Raw genomic sequence first — 19,968 nt, forward strand, 5'->3', positions numbered from 1 at the left:
GAGGAACACGAGGCTCCACCCGGCAGACAACCCCACTCTGATTGCAGTCATAAAAGATATCGGCTAATTCACTGGTAAATAATTCATCCCTGTGAAGGAGTGCTACTGGATAACTTGATTAAAACGGATTCTGAAGACAGATCTCGTTCTCATGAATTAAACATGGCAGCACTTGTTTATCTGGGGATGCAAATGGCAACATAGGTGATGATGTTAATGCCAGTCATGCTTCCCTGGCTGACAGGCTGATTAAAATGAAAAAAGGGGCATGGTGAGGGCTAAGCAAGGATCACAGGGGAATACTGAGGGAGGATTGTTTCTTCTTAATCACTGATGTTCAGGGGGGTTACTGCTTTGCAGTATTTAATTGAAAGGCTCAATATAATCAGTGCTGGAAGAAGTGTTTGTATTCTTTACATACAGCAGTGTAAAATACCCAGAAGTCCTGCATGAAAAGGCCAACTTCACTACAAGTATAAGCAGCAAAGGGTAGCTAAAGGGGATGTAAGAAAATATAGATACACTGAAATAACGCAATATTTCGTTTTGCAGTACAGTATCAATATTCAAAAGCACTGCATTGATTTTTTTATTAAAGGGATAGTTCAACATTTTGGCAAATTCACCCATTGCCATAATCACTATAGTTTTAAGAGTAGGTTCGTTACCTTTTAATTGTCGGTGCAAGCTATTTTTAGATCGGCAGAGCGGAGCCGTGAGCTGCTCAGAGCTACGCTACGGAGGCTAATGGGATTTCTTGGTTTCCTTCATCAAACTCATCAAATACACAATCCAACAACTCCACAACGCTTCGGAGGCGGAATCGCACGATTTTCCAGGAAAATGACAAAATAATCACTTTCCCTCAATTAGGCCTATGCAAGTTTTGAGATTGTTTGGGGCCAAAAATCGAAATCACAGTAAAAATTGTATTGACAAAAATTCAGTCAAAAGATTTTTGTTTGCTTTAAAGCTCCAGTTGGTAAGTTGACGAAAGTGAAAGTAAACTCCGCGACTTGGTTGGAAATTTCAAGACAATACTCCGTCAGGTCCCTTTATGAACCTCTGCCAAGCGCCCCACACACACACAGACACACACAAAATAGCCATAAACGCACCCACAGAAGATCTACCGTATCCATAGCATGACGTGTAGGAGCGGCGATTGGCTGCTCCTCCTGCTCCCTCTACCTGACTGGTGGAGAATCGTCGGCCGCGGTGGATTTTGGCAAATACGATTACAGACTGTAGGTGGAGCCAGAGGAGTTGGATTTTGTCCTAAATTACTCATTTAATGTCTTTGTGTAGTGAATAGTGAATATAGTGAATATATTCATTCATTCATTTTCTATACCGCTTATCCTGCACTAGGGTCACGGGTGAGCTGGAGCCTATCTCAGCTGACTTTGGGCGAGAGAGGCGGGGTACACCCTGGACAGGTCGCCAGTCTATCGCAGGGCCAACATATATGGACAGACAACCATTCACACTCTCATTCACACCTATGGGCAATTTAGAGTCACCAATTAACCTAAGCTGCATGTCTTTGGACTGTGGGAGGAAGCCGGAGTACCCGGAGAGAACCCACGCATGCACGGGGAGAACATGCAAACTCCACACAGAAGGGCCCCAGCCGGCCGGCGGGTTCGAACCCAGAACCCTCTTGCTGTGAGGCAACAGTGCTAACCACTGCACCACCGTGCCGCCCTATAGTGAATATAGGTCCAGCAAATATGACTGAATAATTGTTACCAACTGAAGCTTTAATCCCTGCTGCTGGTTGGCAGCAGTCATTCAGCCATCCACTCCTCTGCTCCAACGGAACAAGGAGATCTCAGAGAGCACAGGTCTGAGGTCTGTGGCTCATCACATAACTTGGCACAGTTAAATAAGGAAAAAATGGCAATATATCATCTTGCTCATAATATCGCAATACATTGCATCGTTCGTTGCCCCTGTATCTGTGATACGATACATATCACCAGATTCTTGCCCATACACACCTAGTTAAAGTGTGGAAATAAAAGTACTAGGTTGGTTCCTCTAACATCACTGGCTGTTTAACACTGAAGCATCAGTGTGTCACCAGCAGCCTGTCACTGTTGTAGCTGCTGGAAATAGAGCTACTATTATAAACTGTGTTTATATAGTCTATATACAGTTAGAAACAAAGAGTCAGAACATTAACGGGAGAGGAAAGAAGAATGAAACAAAGGTCTGATCCATTAATGTTCTTTTTCAGTCTCTGGACTTCACTTTGATTTTCAGAGAGATATTGAATCATTCAAACATTTATTGTGAGAAGTTTATAGAAAGAAAAAAAATCACTAATGGTCCTGGACAGATGTCTTAACAATTCGTGCTCACCTGAAATGTGACCTTTACTTTAGTCATTAGCAAAGTGTTGGATTTAAAAGGTCTTATCTATTGTGTAATCTGAAAATGAAAGCTGTTTAATAGATGTAATGCAGCAGAAAGTAAAATATTTCCCTCTGTCTAGTGGAATGGAAATATTAAGTAGCATAAAATGGAAATAATAGTTATAAAGTACCTTTGAATTGTACTTTATGAACTCGGTTACTTCCCACCACATCATCGATAGAATCTTATTCAGACCTGCTCTTATAAATAATGCGTCATAGCATTTCCACGTCTCCTCTGTCCAACAGTCTTATAGGAAGCCAGCTGTGAGGGCTTAGTCAACTAACATTCATCTTGTCTCGTTAGTATTTAGCATTCACAGAACCATGGTAACTGGAAATCCTGTCTTGGCGGTGAGGCCTGCTGTCTCATCAGACAGAGCTCTAAATGAATCCGACTCGCAGCCACAGCGCTGCCTTTACGTCCTCCTTTTGGGCTGCAGGAGGAAATATGGCAGATGGGTAATTAACCCAGTGCTGCAGACTTACCCGACTCCATTTATGAGGCACAGAAATCCAGGAAATAGATTGTTCCAGCACATTTTATGAAGAAGTATTGATCACTGATGGCTCATTTAATTTTGAACAGCGGTATCATTTTGGACAAATGAAATTAGGCATCTTCTAATGTTGTAGATGACATTCAGCATTCAGGAACTTTTCTTTTGTTACTTTTTTAACAACTTATTTAGTTTTGATACAGTCAAGGTATTGAATAAATGTATGTTTTTTCATATCAGTACTGAATCTTTTCCACTGGCTCTAAATCTGTCACCGTAGCCAACCAGCCTGTCACTTTGTGGCAAAATGTCATGTCATTCTGTGTTACAGGCTTTTGTGGCCGTGCCCCCCCCCCCCCACCCTCCAAACTTTAAGGCTTTAGATTTTTAAAATTCAGAGTAGATCACGCAAAGCTGTTAATTCTTCCCTCGCCGGATTTCCTCGAGCTGTGTTGTCAGATTGTGAAATGAAGAGGCCGTGTTCACACACCAACGGCCCACTTGTTCACTTTCACCACCAGCACCGCAGTCGTCTGCCAGCAGCACTTGAAATAGTCCACATGACGTTGGTTGTTTTTTTTTTTTTACATTTGCAATTGAAGCCGTTTCACACCTGAGCTGCTTTTTAGTCTGCTCTGGTGTGTTTGTCCGTTTCTTTGTTCAGGCTGGTGTCAGAGCTGTCAGTCAAACTGCTGCAGTCTTGTTCTCGGTGAAAATGCACTGCAGACCAACCACAGGGCTGATGATCCTTGGTTTGAGTTTCATACATCCATTTTATTTATTTTATTTTATTTTTTCTCTTCTATATACATCCATTTTAGTCAAACTAAGTAGAAGAGAGGAGGCTCTGAGTCTTTGTTTTCTTGGGACACACCATGAACTCTAGCCAGGGGTGCTCCGTTGTGGGGAGCACAATGGGCCGATTTTGGCAAATCGGCCCATTGCTATAATCCCTATAGTTTTATGAGTAGGTTTGTTACCTTTAATTGTCGGTGCATGCCGTTTTTAGAACGGCAGAGCAGAGCCATGAGCTGCTCAGGGCTACGCTACGGAGGCTCATGGGATTTCTTGTTTTCCCACATCAAACTCATCAAATACACAATCCAACAACTCCAGAAAGCTCTCGTGGACAAGTTATGATTCCGTTATTATCTCATAGTGTGGTGAATGTGCAGGTCACAACTTGTCCACCAGAGCGTTTTGGAGTTGTTGGATTGTGTATTTGATGAGTTTGATGAGGGAAACCAAGAAATCCCATGAGCCTCCGTAGCGTAGCTCTGAGCAGCTCGCGGCTCTGCTCCGCCGTTCTAAAAATAGCTTGCACCGACAATTAAAGGTAACGAACCTACTCCTAAAACTATAGGGATTATGGCAATGGGCCAGTTTGCCAAAATGTTGAACTATCCCATGTCCCAAGTTGGCAATGCCCAATGCAGTGATCACCGGATTGATTCCCGTCTGTGCCCATCTACTGTTTGTCACTTCCCCAGTCCCTCTCCCCACTTTCCTGCTTTTTCTTGGTAAATCTCCCCTGTAACTTAAAATGGTACAAGGCAGGGTTTAGGGAAGATTTGGAAAAAAAAGAAAACTGACCTCATCAGGAGCATGAACATCAAATCTGTCATCAGAAGTCACAGTGGACACTCAAACACTGGGAGAAACTACCAGTCTTTTGGATATAAATTAATTATGGTCTTGTCCTGGAAAACAAACTCTCCTCTGAGTTCTGTAGTGACTTGCAGCTCAGTTCAACAATTCATTACACATTCAAAATGCTCAAATGAAACCAGAACAGTTCATCCACAGTCCACTGAACACAAGACCTAAACAAGTATAAACAACAGACAGCATGAGATAATGATGACTGTTTCCTTTGAAGAAACCGTTATTCATGTATTTATGTCCCATAAACCAAGATGGTTTTCACAACACAGAGATGGAAACTTGACTTTTGCATTGATTTCTTAACATTACAGTACATCACTATACTATAGATGCAAACATGTAACTACCACAACGTGAGTTAACCTTCTCTTCCACATCTTGCCTCCTTCCTCTGTCTCCACGCAGAACACAGCGGCCGTGTTGAGGGTATAAATGTGAAGGAGTGGCAGGACGGCCTCAGAGCGCTGTTACCCAACATCAACATCAATTTCGGGGGTCTCCCCAACTCCTCGTCTTCCTCATCGTCATCCTCCTCCTCTTCCTCCTCCTCATCCTCCTCGTCCAGCATTAACCACACTGGGGCGCCGGGGCTTTCTGGGAGCGTTCCTCACAGCCTCCGCTGGGAAGGCACAGCCAGCTGGATGGACCCGGCCATCATCACAGGTACACTTCACTACCACAGTAATCAACTATTCATCCATGCATAGGGATGTCACAATTACTTGTTTTCACGATTAATTGCGGTATTAAACGCCACAATTAATTAATCATAAAGATTCTTAAATACTGCCACTTTCCAAAAAAGATTATGTTGGAACCGTATCGGCAGATGTGGATCAAAGTAAAGGTAAATGCACAGATACTGGTCTATTTACATAACATTGAATTGGTAGGAATTTAAATGCTAGAGTGTTATTTGTAATTTAAAAAAAAAGATTAAAATTAACTTCAACATTTGGTATAGATGACAATTAATGACTTGAATATTTCAAACACTTCCTCTGGGGGATTAATAATTAGTCATATTTTAATAGATACTTAAAATATTTTGTGTAAATATTTAGTCATGCAATTATATTTTGACTATATTTGATTTTACACATTATTATTGTGAAATTGATAACTACATAATAATCGTGATAACCGTAATACCGCCATTATTTCTCTGACAACAATCGTACCAAGAAAATCTATAATCGTGATCGTGACATCCCTTTGATTTCATGGTTATTATGAATGGCTTTGAATAGTAAACTGTCTCCATCTGTCATGTGTCAGACCCGACAAGAGTGTCCTGCATCACTTCCCCTGACCAGACACCATGTTTAGTGACGAGGTTACCACTGAATGTCATTAGCATGATGAGGTCTTATTCCAGCACAGCAAGCACATGTATTAATAGCAGCCAAAGGCCTGTGGTCACATGTCTTTGTCAGATGATTCATGTTTTGTCTCAGTCAGAACTATTACATTTCCAGAAGATTAGATGAGTACCAAGAGGACAGGATTCATTTACATTTACCTGTAGGTACAGAAAACATAGGACATGCCCTCCCATCATTAAAATGGATCCATGTTCAAAGGCAGAGGCTTCAACTTGCACTTTGCTTCCATTCAACTTAAGCTGTAATTTAAGGTCCAAGGCCTGGTCTATATTTTTACATATTTAGACACATGGATATTATAAATATAACTAAACAATTTAAACTGAAGAAAATACTTTTTAAAATTTCAGTAAAATGTAATTCAAAAAATTAGGAATAAATTAGGACCCCCACATTTATTCCCACTTAAACTGGTTAAATTCAGACACAGGTGAAAAACATCAGACCTGTGCACATGATCTGAACATTGTTACTCAGCTTTTTGATGAAGGCTTGCCCTAGACAGGCGGGCCTGCAATGCTGCGTCGCAGAGCCTGTCTATGTCTTTCTTCTGACTAGTTGATGGACTGAAAAAGAATGTGTATAGAAATTACACTTGAACAGGTGTATTATTTTGTGACAGGACTTCCTGAGTCAAGTAATGGAGCATTTTATTGTCAGTAACGGTAACAGCGTTTTAACAGTGGAGACGGTAACTTTTTTGATTACTCATTACTGTAAAAGACGCCTTTTCTCAAAGCGTCTTCTACCATCTCCACAGTTTTTGGGTGTGTTCAGGGTCAGGTTGGTTGTTGTGACCACAGAGAGGCCAGCTGTTCATCCTCACATCTGCACGCATACCCACCGCCGTCGACGGTGAAAGTCAGGAAATCAGGAGTGTAGCAAACAGGTCGTCTGATGAGCAGCGAAGGGAAATGAGCGATGAGGAGAGCAGGCCTCCCCCGAGGAGTGACTGTGCTGACTGTCCAGGTGCTGGAGGAAGGAGAGGGGGGAGGAGGAAGGGGGGGTGGGGGGGTCCATCCTCAACTGCTGCTCCCCATCTGTGAGGAAGCAGGTGATGCACTGACTGGTGGAGGAGGGGAGCAGGGAGCTGGAGGATTTCTGGAGAGATGGTGTTAAGAGGACTGGACAGACATGACATTTACATGTGTCATCACCTCACACCTGCTTTTAAGTGCATTGCCACCTGCAACTTAAAGGGGTAGTTCAACATTTTGGCAAATTCACCCCTTGCCATAATCCTTTTAGTTTTAGGAGTAGGTTTGTTACCTTTAATTGTCGGTGCAAGCTATTTTTAGAACGGTGGAGGCAATGGGATTTCTTGGTTTCCCTCATCAAACTCATCAAATACACAATCCAACAACTCCAACGCTCTGGTGGACAAGTTGTGACCTGCACATTCACCACGCTATGAGGTAAATTCATGCAAAACTGCTGATGCGCGTTCCCTTCGGGGGCAGTTTTTCAGCAAGCAGTCTCTGCATTTGCCTCAAAACAACTCTGTCTGGTAACGTTCTGTTATTATCTCATAGCGTGGTGAATGTGCAGGTCACAACTTGTCCACCAGAGTGTTTTGGAGTTGTTGGATTGTGTATTTGATGAGTTTGATGAGGGAAACCAAGAAATCCCATTAGCCTCTGTAGCGTATATATCTTGTTGATTTTATGCACTGCTGCCACATGATGGGTTGATTATTGCATGAGTAAGCAGAAGTACAGGTGTTGTTGCTCAGTGAGTGATTTTAGAAGTCATACAGTGTACAGGTGTTGTGGAGGAGGGACGTTAGAGCTGATACCTCAAAGCCAAAATTCTCAAAATATGACAGTTGTTGTTTACAGTACGGTAGATACCAAAGGTAAAAAAAAAAATACTGGACGTGTGATTCCTCTGGGACTGAGGCGGGCTGTTCTCTAACCCTCCCATAATCCATAAAGAGAAGAAGAAGAAGGCCGACACAGCAAAACAAGAACAACAACTAGTGTACAGTAATGTCTGTGCAGAAACAGGTCTACAAACGACACAGCACTGCAAAACTGCTGCTGTTTGTATCTACAGGGGGAAACTGAGTGATGACGCTTCAGTTCAGCATCGGATAAGTTAGTAGGACAAAGTCTGGAAATTTGCTTTGTGGGTAATGTAGGCTTCAAGTTTTGACAAGGAGGGAGAAGAAAGTGTGAAATAAAAAGACGACATCTCTGTTCTGCTGCATTGATTTTGATTCTCTCTTAATGTAATGAGAGTGCAGCGCTGAATCAATGGAGCGCTCCTCTAATGTCACACGTTTCTCTCCGGATGTCATCGTTCTACATTACTGATTTTTCTAATCTTGTTTGTGAGGAATAATAAAATAGCAAAATCCAAAGCATCCCAGTAATTGTTAAATATGGCAAATGGAGCATTTAGGCATGAAAATAGAATCTTCTTATTTTTTAAATGATTCAGCTTTAAACAGCTGCATTTGAGTGAAGTTTTTTTTTTTTTATCCCCCCCCCCCGTCTTGTCCTCTGCAGGGATCCCGGCCTCCAGCGGCAACGGTCTGGACTCTCTTCAAGACGACAATCCCCCACACTGGCTCAAGTCCTTGCAGACGCTCACAGAAATGGACGCCCCGTCCGGCTCTGCTTTGCAAAAAGGCGCCTTCGGGGGCCAGCACCCCCCCTACAGAGCCGTCTGGGCGCACTACCCAGCCCCCGCCGGCCAGTTCCACTCTCCACCGCCAGGCTTCCAGACGGCCTTCAGACCCCCCACACAGACCCAGACGGACCTGCGACAGAGCGCAGCAATCGACCGCCACTAGGGACTATTAACACACACACACACACACACACACACACACACATTACCATATTGAACCACACTGAATCAGCAGATAAAGAGTACAACTATTAACGACTAATCAGATAATATAATATTTTAAAATTTCCTCCTCCAGAGATTCAAAGCTCGTGTGTTTCTCATCTTGGTTTCTGATGGGTTGCTGGAGTTGGTCTAGGCCAGCGACCCCCCGGCCTGCACTTGTCTGAAAGGATCATGACAAAAAGAGAAAAACATTTTCAGGATAAGAATCTGAGGCAGTTTCTAATGGTTGAAAAGTTTTTTTTTTTTTTTGTAATGGCAAGGTCAATCACAGCAAATCATGTTGAAAAGGTGCGATTTAGAGATGCTGGGGAATAAAAACAGCCGAGACGCGTTCGAGGACACTTCTCGAGAAGTCAGTTCAGTCAGTCTGAGTCTGGGTCAGAAGATGGAGAATAAAAAAAAAATCAAGTGTTAATGCTAATGTCTCTGTAGCCCACCTCTCATTTCAGCTTGAGGCCAAAGGCTCAAGGCTCGAGGCTTTATTAGCTCCCATTAGCATAACACAACCCAACTGCTACTTATGAAATTTGCACTGTGGCCACTGCACACACCGGCTTTTACAAAGGGGAATATGTGGAGTAAAATAGATCACATTTTTAATGTGCTCTGCTGCGTTTGATCGTCGAATCGTTCGCTATGATTTTGACAGCTGAAGTGCAATGTTAAACCAGTCCAATGGTCTCTTCAGTGGATCACAGGAAAGCAAAGCCGTATCTTTGATCTATATATATATATATTCACACAGAAGCTTGTGTCTACATACACAGTTGGTTACACACAGTAGCAGACAAAGAAGACATTAACAATGATTTGTGTTTAAGGAGCACTTTGCTTTTCACAGAGCAGTGAAATAGTTTTAGTCTGTTCCAAAAGGCTCAAAGTTTTGTTTTCGAAGGCAAAAAAAAAAACAGGAAGCGTCGTGCGTCCACGTGGATGTCGAGTGAATCACCCCGTTGCCCCAGGAGATGCGTCGGCCGACCCCTCTGTATCACAGAGTCGACAGACATCTGCATCGGGATGTGAAGTGTCTGGGCTCAGAGTAGTTTTAGCTCACTGTCAGCCGTCTTCAGAGACCTCGCCCGTGGCTGCAGATTGACGTGACAGCTCAGAGCCTCCACCGTATGAGCGACGGGTCCCCGTGCGTTTAAAAACGGTTTGATTTCACCACTACGATGACGGCAGGGGGAAATGAAAGAAAACACCCATTCAGTTTTTTTTTTTTTGGTTTTGTTTTGTTTTGCCAGCAGAACACAGGAACAAGAAAGCAACTTAAAATCCTCCCTTTTGGGCTCGTGTTCGAAAAACCAAGACGTGTAGATGGAATCAAACAGTTTCCTCCGACAGCAGGAGAAACGAGAACACAACACGTAATATCCCTCAATGTGATTTACAGTCAGGAAACATAAATTATGACTCTGACTACTGACTACTTGATATTTTCTGTGTGAGTAGTAACTACTTACCACTAACACAGCACTCCAAGCTACAGTCACATGTCATATCTGACTTATGATAATGTATCCCAATTCAGCTTAGAACCATTTAGAGACACACTAACCTGAGGCTCCGTGTGGTCTCTTGGCTGGATCATCCTGGTCAACTGAACATCTGGACAGTTGAATGGGATTGTTCAGCATTTTGGCAAATTGGCCCATTGCCATAATCCCTATAGTTTTAGGAGTAGGTTTGTTGCTTTTAATTGTTGGTGCAAGCTGTTTTTAGAACGGCAGAGCAGAGCCGCGAGCTGCTCAGAGCTACGCTACGGAGGCTAATGGGATTTCTTGGTTTCCATCATCAAACTCATCAAATACACAATCCAACAACTCGCTCTCCACGCTCTCCTGGACAAGTTGTGACCTGCACATTCACCACGCTATGAGATAATAACAGAACGTTACGAGACAAAGTTGTTTTCGAGGTAAATTCATGCAAAGCCGCTGATGCGCGTTCCCGTCGGGGGCAGTTTTTCGGCAAGTAGTCTCTGTATTTACCTCGAAAACAACTCAGTCTCGTAACGTTCCGTTATTATCTCGTGGTGAAGTTGGAGTTGTTGGATTGGGTATTTGATGAGTTTGATGAGGGAAACCAAGAAATTCCATTACCCTCTGTAGCGTGGCTCTGCTCCGCTGTTCTAAAAGTAGCTTGCACTGACAATTAAAGGTAACAAACCTACTCCTAAAACTATAGGGATTATGGCAATGGGCCATTTTGCCAAAATGTTGAACTATCCCTTTAAGTTCTCAGGCAGGTGAGGTATTATGCCAGATGCTGCTGGTGGATGTTACTATTATGTTAGGACCATGACAATCATCACATTTAGGTCATTTGCAATACCAATACCACACTGGATGGACTAAAGTTGTTAATTTGGTGGCAAGGGCAACGTCAGCATGTGAAAGTGAAGCTGAATGGCATTGGAGGGGATTGGCGAGACAAACCTTCTACTAACTTACTACTTAATTTCCAGTTGAGCAGAGAAGACGACAGTGCAGACCGATCAGGAGATAATGATGTAAAAATAATTTGGACAAAAGGTTCTGCAGTGTAGCCCGGTCTCTTTTTAATCCTCAGGCCCCATTAGGTCTGTATTTTAAAGTGGAGTCACGTCCATGCAAGTAGTCCATTTAAATCAGTCAAAACATCTCTAATAGCTCATCAGAGGTGTTGATCGGCTGCTCAGTATGGACACTGTTGACCTCTGCAGGTTCAGAGGTGTGAAACCAGCTCCAGCAGGGGAGACGGTCTTCATACTGGGATTTCATCAAAGTCAAGCCAAGCCATTATTATTCTATCAATTAGTCAATCAACACTCTTTGATGTGACATGAACCTGGGTGGCTGCACATGGTTAAGGGAACTTCACTTTGTAGTATTTGTAGTACTTTCTGGAGCATAAACTCCTTCATATATAACGGTCTGGTTTCCCTTATTTGCCTCCTAGCTTCACCAACCACATTCTGTTATTCATTAAAAAGGATTTGTAATGCCAGTGTATGCAATCAGTATGATATAATAGCACAACATGACACTCGTAGGGTTCCGCACTTGCTTATATTTTGGTTTCCTGGATGTAAATCATATTGAGAAATCAGGCCGTATTCTTGTTTGTGTTTTGAAAAATGAAAATGAAAAAAAAAAAACATTCTTTTTTAGTATTCTAGTTTTTCATGCTGTCAGCAGAAAAAAAAAATACTATTTGACCGCTCGCTACACAAACAAACAATGCAGTTCTTAATTGGACTGGGCTACAGTGTGAAACGCTCATGAATTAAACAGCTACTCTCACAGGAATCCTGAAAGGGCTGGTGACATTTTTCCATTTACACTTTCTTGTTTTTTTTCACAGTTTGAGTCTTTGCAGGCCGTGTGTGCAGGGGATAGCGGAGCAACAGACCAACTCAAACCATCAGTAACACGAGGTGTACGCTATGTACCCATTTATCATCCAAAAGCTTCAAATTTCAATGGTTTTAATAGTATCTTTATGTATGGTCCTGGCAACGTTCATTGTTCAACAGTATTGTTAAGGATGAAGACACTGATGCAGTCTAACATGTTTTTCACACTGCTTAAACTTAATCTTAAACAAAGAGCTGAGGAGAATCACACCTTTAAACCTGGAAACTAATTATGAAATAAAAAGACAAATTTAAAGTGTCCTGGGTTTTGGTCCTTTATTTTGAAAACCTCTTCTCTGTGTCAGTTTAAACAAGCCACCTAATCAAGCCTGTGGAGATAAAAACCCTCTGAATCAGGTTTCACTGCATGGGGAACCCTCCGGTATGAATCTGTTCTCTATTCATGTAGGAAGTGGTTTTCCAGCCCATTTGGCGACATGTGGCCTCTCAGAACCGGCGTCTGAAAAAGCTCTGATGGTTTCCCACTCGGGTCACATTTCCTGTAAAACCTCAAGTGCTTCCAATGTGGACCAATTAGCTTTATCTTGCTGAGGAGGAAGCAGCTTGCAGATAATGTCAAGAAGAAATTAACTGCTTGTACTGTTCCTGGTAAAGGCATACTCGCATTCAATACAAGTGTGACACCCCCACCCCCTTTTTCAATAACACAAATGACTTGTCCTCTTTGTTAATTGGCCGATCAAGCTATTGATCTCAACCCTGGTATATAGATGCTAATTGACTTCATTAGGTGGCATGTTGCAGCTTTTAGTGGGCGGCCAATGCCAACTTTAATGTGTGTGGGGATCTAAAAAGGTTTGTTAGTTTTAACATTGATAACGTATTTGTAAGTTCACATGCTAACCAGTTAGCTGCATGCAACTGTAGCATCGTGCCTGCCCTTAAGAAGTGGCTTCGCTACAGTATATGCATAACCTTGCGACATGTAAATGCCGTCATGACTAAAACTATCTTGGCAGGAAGCTTATTTTACTAAAAACTTGAACAATAGCTCATAAGCTAGTTTAAAATTCGGACAAAATTACTTTCACATAGGGCCAGGTAGGTTTGGATGGCCTTTTTCCCATAATAAATAAAATAATCATTTAAAAATTGCATTTTATATTTACTTGGGTGAAAACTAAGTGTGAAATATGCAGTAAAAAGTAAAATAAGAATTAGAAAGAGGGCAAATACTTTTACATGGCACTGTATGTTACAGAGACATTGGTAATACATCTTTCTGTTTAATGTCTTGTCTCTTATTGTCAGTTGATAGCAATTGGCTTGAAGGAGGTAATGAGTTCTGCTACTGCTACATAGCCATCATTAGTAGCCTATTAACAGCTGGTTATATCCATAATAGTATTACAAGAGGTTCAATACACCCTCTTGGCAGTGCCACCTCTTTGATGCTACAGTGACTCGGTATCGGAAAGTGACAAGATATAAGATGCTAAGTGCAACTTCAGGAATGACAGATTAAATAAGATCTTCAGATTGTTGTATTGTTTTGGTTAAAGTAGTCAGGAATATTATTATATTAACCAAAAAAAAGTTGTTGTTTTTTTTTTGTTGCAATTTTTATTTGTTTTAAATTCAATGAAAAAGTGATTCTGGTCAATGGGGACATGCAAATTTGGCTGTCATCTACTCCTAAACAGATTTTAATTGTTTTTTTGTGTTCTATAATCCAACGACACATGGATCCATCAATGTATGGCTTTAAATGCAAAAAGTATTTTACTTTATTTGAAACCTGAAGGATGCAGACTGCACCGAATTCAGAGAATCACCCAGTTTAACCTTTTAAGTTGTTTGAGAACCCTTACTCATTGTGCATCTGAAGGTTACCTATCAATGCCCATAGTGGTACTGCAGAAAACTTATCTTGTTGCCATGTAAACCACTCTGGGATGATACTTGAGCGTCATTTATCTACAGTTCATTCACCTCACCAACTCTCTAAATCTCCTGCATTGTCTCTCTCTCTCTCTTACCTCACACATTCCAACATTGACGACAACCAACAAGCATTAGTAAACACACCGATGAGATTTATTTTGTTGTGATTTTACATTCCACAGTTGAACATTTCCTTTTTTTCTCCTATTTTATGTTTTACTCAACAGACACATTACTGATGTTAAAGGTTGATAGATCAGTTCTTGTTAGAAATATCTGTCCACATATGGAAGTTGCAGTATCTCTGTCCTAAAAACCTCTTCAGCTCCAGTCTGTCAGTCTGTCAGTCTGTCCGTCTGTCTGTCTGTCTGTCCTCTCCTGGTGCGGTATAGCTCAGAAACGATGAGGTTTTCAGTTCGCTCTGTCAAAGCTGTTGGCCTTATTAGTTGCCTGGGAGAGAAGTCTTGCCGCTGCTGGGTGAGTCATGGTTCAGTCTGTCGGTCTGAGCTATTTCTAGATGTCCATATTCTGACATACTATAAGCCCTTGCCCGTGTGCTTCCCTGCTAACTCAGCTTTTTAATGGTTGTGACAGCGAATTTGACTACACGTGAACAGTATTTCTATTTGTCAGTGAACGCGGTAACACTGCCTCACGCTCGCTCGGATAGTTCGAAGAGCCTCTTGGACCTCTGACAGGTCATAGCATGGTTGGTGTTAAAGTAGACTTCTGCTGCCTATGCGATATGTCTATGTATGTATGTATCTATGTGTGTATGTATGCATATATATACAGTATACAAATGATAGTTTCTGTGTGTTTGTACGTGTGTGAATATGTACATATATATGTTGGTGCATGTACATGAACAAGCTGCTAATACTGTCTCGTCTCATTTTAATTCACTCAGTGAAATGGTAATGCATGAAAAAGGCCTCCACAGTTGTAACTAATAGACATGAGTGTTACTGGAGGAGAGGTTTTCATTTCAAGATTTCAAGGAAATTAAAAATGATCAACATTAGTGAAGTTTTAATAGATGGTTATTTTTCTTTTAAATCAACAGCTCCAGTCATTAACTTCAGCTCAGGGGGGAAACAAACATGAACAAAATGCAAAATGCCAAATCGACTTCTCAAGGGGCTAAAAAAAAAACAAAAAACATTATTTCAGCTCTATACATGTTTCCTGGCTGAAACTCCCTTTTGACTATTAACACAAATTTGAATGGGAATTTGTTTATAATCTATAATTAGTTAGCTGCTAATGCCAGACAGGGCCTAATTACATTATGGCACTTTCACATCCAGACCGTGGATGTCAGCCAGAGGCATGAGTCAGTGTATTAGTACATGACTTGAGGTCTCGGGTCAGGTCCAGGTCTAAAACACAGCAGGACCAGTCAGGCTTAATTGAGGTGGGTCTTTCAGATATGTGTATGGGCTGAGTTTATATATTCAAAGTATGATCAGGAGCACCATCTTACTGTACATGAAGCTGGTTGTGCTTTTATGCATGGCTTGATATTTCCTCTTTGTGCCTCGTCTAGCTCTTTGCTGAGAAGGCTTTGAATAGCACAGCTCTTCATGTCCAGGAGAGTTAAAGTAGTTTCAGGTTGATTTGCATGTGTCCAAACAAACAATCTGTCTCTGAGAAAATATGTGAGCAAAAAGCTCTGGCCTCACTGCACCTGAATGCTTAATAGATGAGCCATGGGTTGTGTGGAAATCATATGTCTGCATATCATAACACTGATGTAAATAGAAGTGTGTTGTGGAGTAAACAGTGGCATAAATCAATTAAATCCAACAGCAGTTACAGTTACAGATCATTTCTTGTTTCATAATGTTGCGATGACAACATAATTATTCCATATCCTTTTTTTTTTTAATCTTTATTTTTCAAGACTTGTCATCACAGGTCACGATTTGAAATTTCTCAGGAACCGCCAAATTCAACAGTTAATTTATGATGGTAACTTTATTATGACATTATATGAGGTTATTGTATTAAAAGATTATGCGGTGGCCTACAGTACCCACATAGCTGACGACCCGTCACTCTGAGGCCTCACAGGAGTCACTCCATGATAAAAAAGAAAAAAAAACAGACTCGAATAGAACACGATTATCCCGATATAATGAGAAACGAATGCTCTGATCAGCAGAACGGCAATGTTTGATGTCTCCAGATAACATTATAATTACATTTTTATTAAAAGCACTGACTCATTCATTACCTTGGTCTCTGGTTGTAAGTGTCTGGCCGGGTTCAGAGGGATGATTGGTTTCCATTGAACCCTTTGAGGGTGCAGTCGCTAACTCAAGAAGGTGCGATAAAAGACGTCTAATCTCTTCCTCACTTCCCTTGGTAGTTTTCTTTACATCCCACAAAGACAAGACTGTGTCACTGTGATTTCAATATGGAGATAAAACTACTTTTTTTGTCTGTAACATGACAGAATTAATTTCTACCTACAGTATATTCTATAATAGTGTTATTTGGATACAGCCAATTCCATAGCAAACCATAAATGATAAAGCGATATGTTGATTGATAAGTATGACATGTGTGATGTAACTGTAACCCATCGAGGGCACTAGAATATGTGTATAGCCAGGAGTTCCTGTTATTAAAGGATCATTCCGGTTTTATCACCCTGGATCTTATTTTTGCAGCTGTATCCGACACGTCACGACGGAATGGTGCTCTGGGAGTTCATTTCTGAGATCTGGGAACACGGCGGCATTGATACGACAAAGGCCGACAAGTCAGGAAACATGAACAATCAGATGATCAGACAGGCTGCACAACAATCCAACAGTTAATGTAGATTATCTGATCCAGTCCCAGTCCAAGCACTGTCGGCTGGTACAGATGTTATCTGACAAGAACAAAGCATCTTGCCTGAAATGACTTTCTGCTCAACTCCAATTCACATTTTACAACTGTGGATGCAGTGTTTATTTGTTATCCAATTGCAAGGCTTGGGTAATAATAGAAACACTTTTTTTTTTTTAAATTTAAATGAACATGTTGTCTGAACCAGTTCTGATATCATGTGATTTGAGCAGGGCCGTTGCTAGGAATTCTGGGCCCCCTGAAAGAAAGTGGGCCCCTGACTTTTCCACTTCTTTTCTTAGACTACATATGTATTATCATTTTTTATTTAGCCTACTTTGTTTTGATGCTAATGCAGCATTACTATGAATATTATTCAGGGTCTTATGCAGAATGATTCAGTCATACAAAGATTAGACTACTGGGGTTTTTGTGGGCCCTATGGGCGCTGGGCCCCTAGAATTATCATCACCTTTCTCCCCTATACGACGGCCCTGGATTTGAGGTGAGTGTGAATGTTGGATTTTTTTGGTTTTGGGAAGTTAGAGAAATGGTGACAGCCTCCACTAATCCCACATTGGGTGAAGGGTGTGGGGGTGAGTGGGGTCTGAACCCGTTGGACCGAGTCAAGTCAAGACAAGTAGTTCTGATGACACATATCTAAGTATTGTGAACTGGAGTGAATCAGAATAAAGGCAGTAGATAAACCCATACATTTACATACAGTATCTCCCACTTGGATCCAAAGGCTGACACCCTCTGGGCTGAACCAGAATCAGTTCCATAGTACTGGGGTTCGTTTCACAAAGCAGGTTCAACAAACTCTGATCCTGAACTCTGAGTTGATCTACTCTGACATAGGAAACTCAGAGTTTTGGGTTTCAGAACAAGTGATAGTTCAATCAACTCTGAGGTAACTTGACCCTGAGTTACAGGGAGATGAAAAGCCCTCATCAGTGGAACAATGATAATATGATTCACCATGGCAACCAGCACAAAAAAGGCTTGCCCCTCCCACTTCTCACGGTGGAGTGACGTATGAATGCTGACGCAGAATCAGAATCAGGAGAAACTCAGGGTTAGTTGGAGAAAACCTGCTCCTGACCAGGTTAGGTTCACGGAGTGTGTTGCCATAGTAACTGACTCCAAGCTTCAGTTACCTCTCTTTGTGAAACGGGCTGGAGTTGCTCCTCTTTCCCTGGTTTGAGTTACCTTCCTTTCTGAAATGGAAAACCCAGAGTTTGCCTCATTTCAGGGTTAACAGACTCAGAGTTTTCACTAAACCTGCTTTGTGAAACAGACCCCAGGTAGCATATCCAGATGTGTACAAACTAACTTATCCCACGATAACATTAAGCAGGATCGTCAAGAAACTGGAATACAAAAATGAGTCCCAAGTTGTATTGAACTAGAATAATCTTGAATCAGTTTTAAACTTTGATTGATTATCCTGTATGAACGGTTTTAATGTTCACAATGGGTGTGATGTCACTACCTTACAGTATTTCATACTGTCATCATGGAGCTTGAAGCTCAGACTCAAATTCTGCACCTGATCATCATGCCTAATGTGTATAGAAATGTTGGTGACCATGCTAGTTTATGTTTAAATATCTGACATCTGATTGGCAGCTGAGACCTGGAGGAATCTTGTAGATACAGAACCTCTTCGATTTCCTCTTTGTGACATCTTTTTTAACGTAAAAACCTCAGTGGTACAGTCACAGCGTGGAGGGTAACAGAGATTAAAGAGGTTGGAGAGAGGAGGCTCAGCAGAAAGCCCGGCTGTAGGTGGTAAAAAAAAAAAAAGAAAAAGAAAAGAAAAAAAGCCATGTAGTCTGAGAGAGAGTGGAGCTTCACAGATCTGCAGGAAGAAAAGCCAGAGAGTGTGTGTTCTCATCAGATGCAACTACTTAAATCTTCCATATAGTCACTCAGGGCAGCGGAGCAGAGAGCTGACATGCTGCTGACTCTTCTTATGTGCCACGTCTGCTGGGAATCTCCAGAAAAGATGACAAGGCAGAAGTCATTTGGGTTAAACAGGATACTGCATCTCCCCCCATTACATCTGTCTGTTCATCAAAGCTCCTGCCTTTATACATCCCTAAGGCAGGGCTCCGCTTTGTCATTATTATAATCTTGATTTTTTTTTTTTTGATTGTTTTATTTTTTACAACTGTTTTTCTTTAGAGACTGCAAAATAAACCCTCCCCACGCATACGCACATTCACGCTCACACATTTATCTCTATGACTAGAATGGAAAAAAAAAAAGTCAAACAAACACGACATTTGCTCTGAACGTCCACGACATGAAGGGTTCAGTAAAAAGGAAAATACACTTCGAATAAAAGAGGAATGCATGTATAAAATGCTATAACGGCTAATGGGGGTCATCAGACGGTTTGGAATGCACCTACACAAGAATGAAAATGGTCCGACATGACAAGTTCCTGGTTGTCTCTTCTTCTGGTATATTCTGTACAGTAATGTACAACAGTGGAGGTCCTGGATCTCCTGGCTAACATCACACCCGCACGTTGTCCCAACAACACAACAGCAGCTGGAATACTGAGAGTTAATAGATGGCCACTAGACATGTACTCCAGCCCCCAGCATGGTCACATGGTTTCATGTTTGAAGGTTCGAGTTCCTTGTGAATGATCCCCCAACAGGACGGATCCATGAGAAACCTCCACAAGATCTCCACTGGACTCCAACGATCTGATTCCAACACTGCCGAGTCAGTCACTTCTCCACAGTCACAGTTAGACCAGTTAGGATAAGCAATAAGCATCGCACGCCATCATCTTTCACCTTCAAAGGCTTTAGAGCCTTTTTTTTTTTTTGGGCAACAACCGCTCACCATCCAAAATCTAAGTCCTTCGGTGTCTCTGCCTGTTTCCTCTTAGAAAACTTGGTCATGGTCCATTTTTCATCGTCTGCTCCACAACAACAAAACAAGCACAACTTCAAATTTTTGATAATATTTCTTTT

The 19,968-nt window shown here is 41.6% G+C and overlaps 1 protein-coding gene across 1 annotated transcript in view; it reads left to right on the top strand.

Moving 5' to 3' along the window:
• Nucleotides 1–9,018, top strand: part of cnot4b (CCR4-NOT transcription complex, subunit 4b) — a 31,352-nt gene extending 22,334 nt beyond the window's left edge. The window contains exons 12-13 of the mRNA XM_085768999.1: nucleotides 4,991–5,248; nucleotides 8,481–9,018. Coding sequence (XP_085625125.1) covers nucleotides 4,991–5,248; nucleotides 8,481–8,767 — 545 coding nt within the window. The 3' untranslated portion in view covers nucleotides 8,768–9,018. The remainder of the gene's footprint in view (nucleotides 1–4,990; nucleotides 5,249–8,480) is intronic.
• Nucleotides 9,019–19,968: the final 10,950 nt, after the last annotated feature.

Source organism: Trachurus japonicus, chromosome 23 (assembly GCF_045865225.1).
Source record: "Trachurus japonicus isolate A0001 chromosome 23, Traja_1.0".
NCBI classification, from domain to species: Eukaryota; Metazoa; Chordata; class Actinopteri; order Carangiformes; family Carangidae; genus Trachurus; species Trachurus japonicus.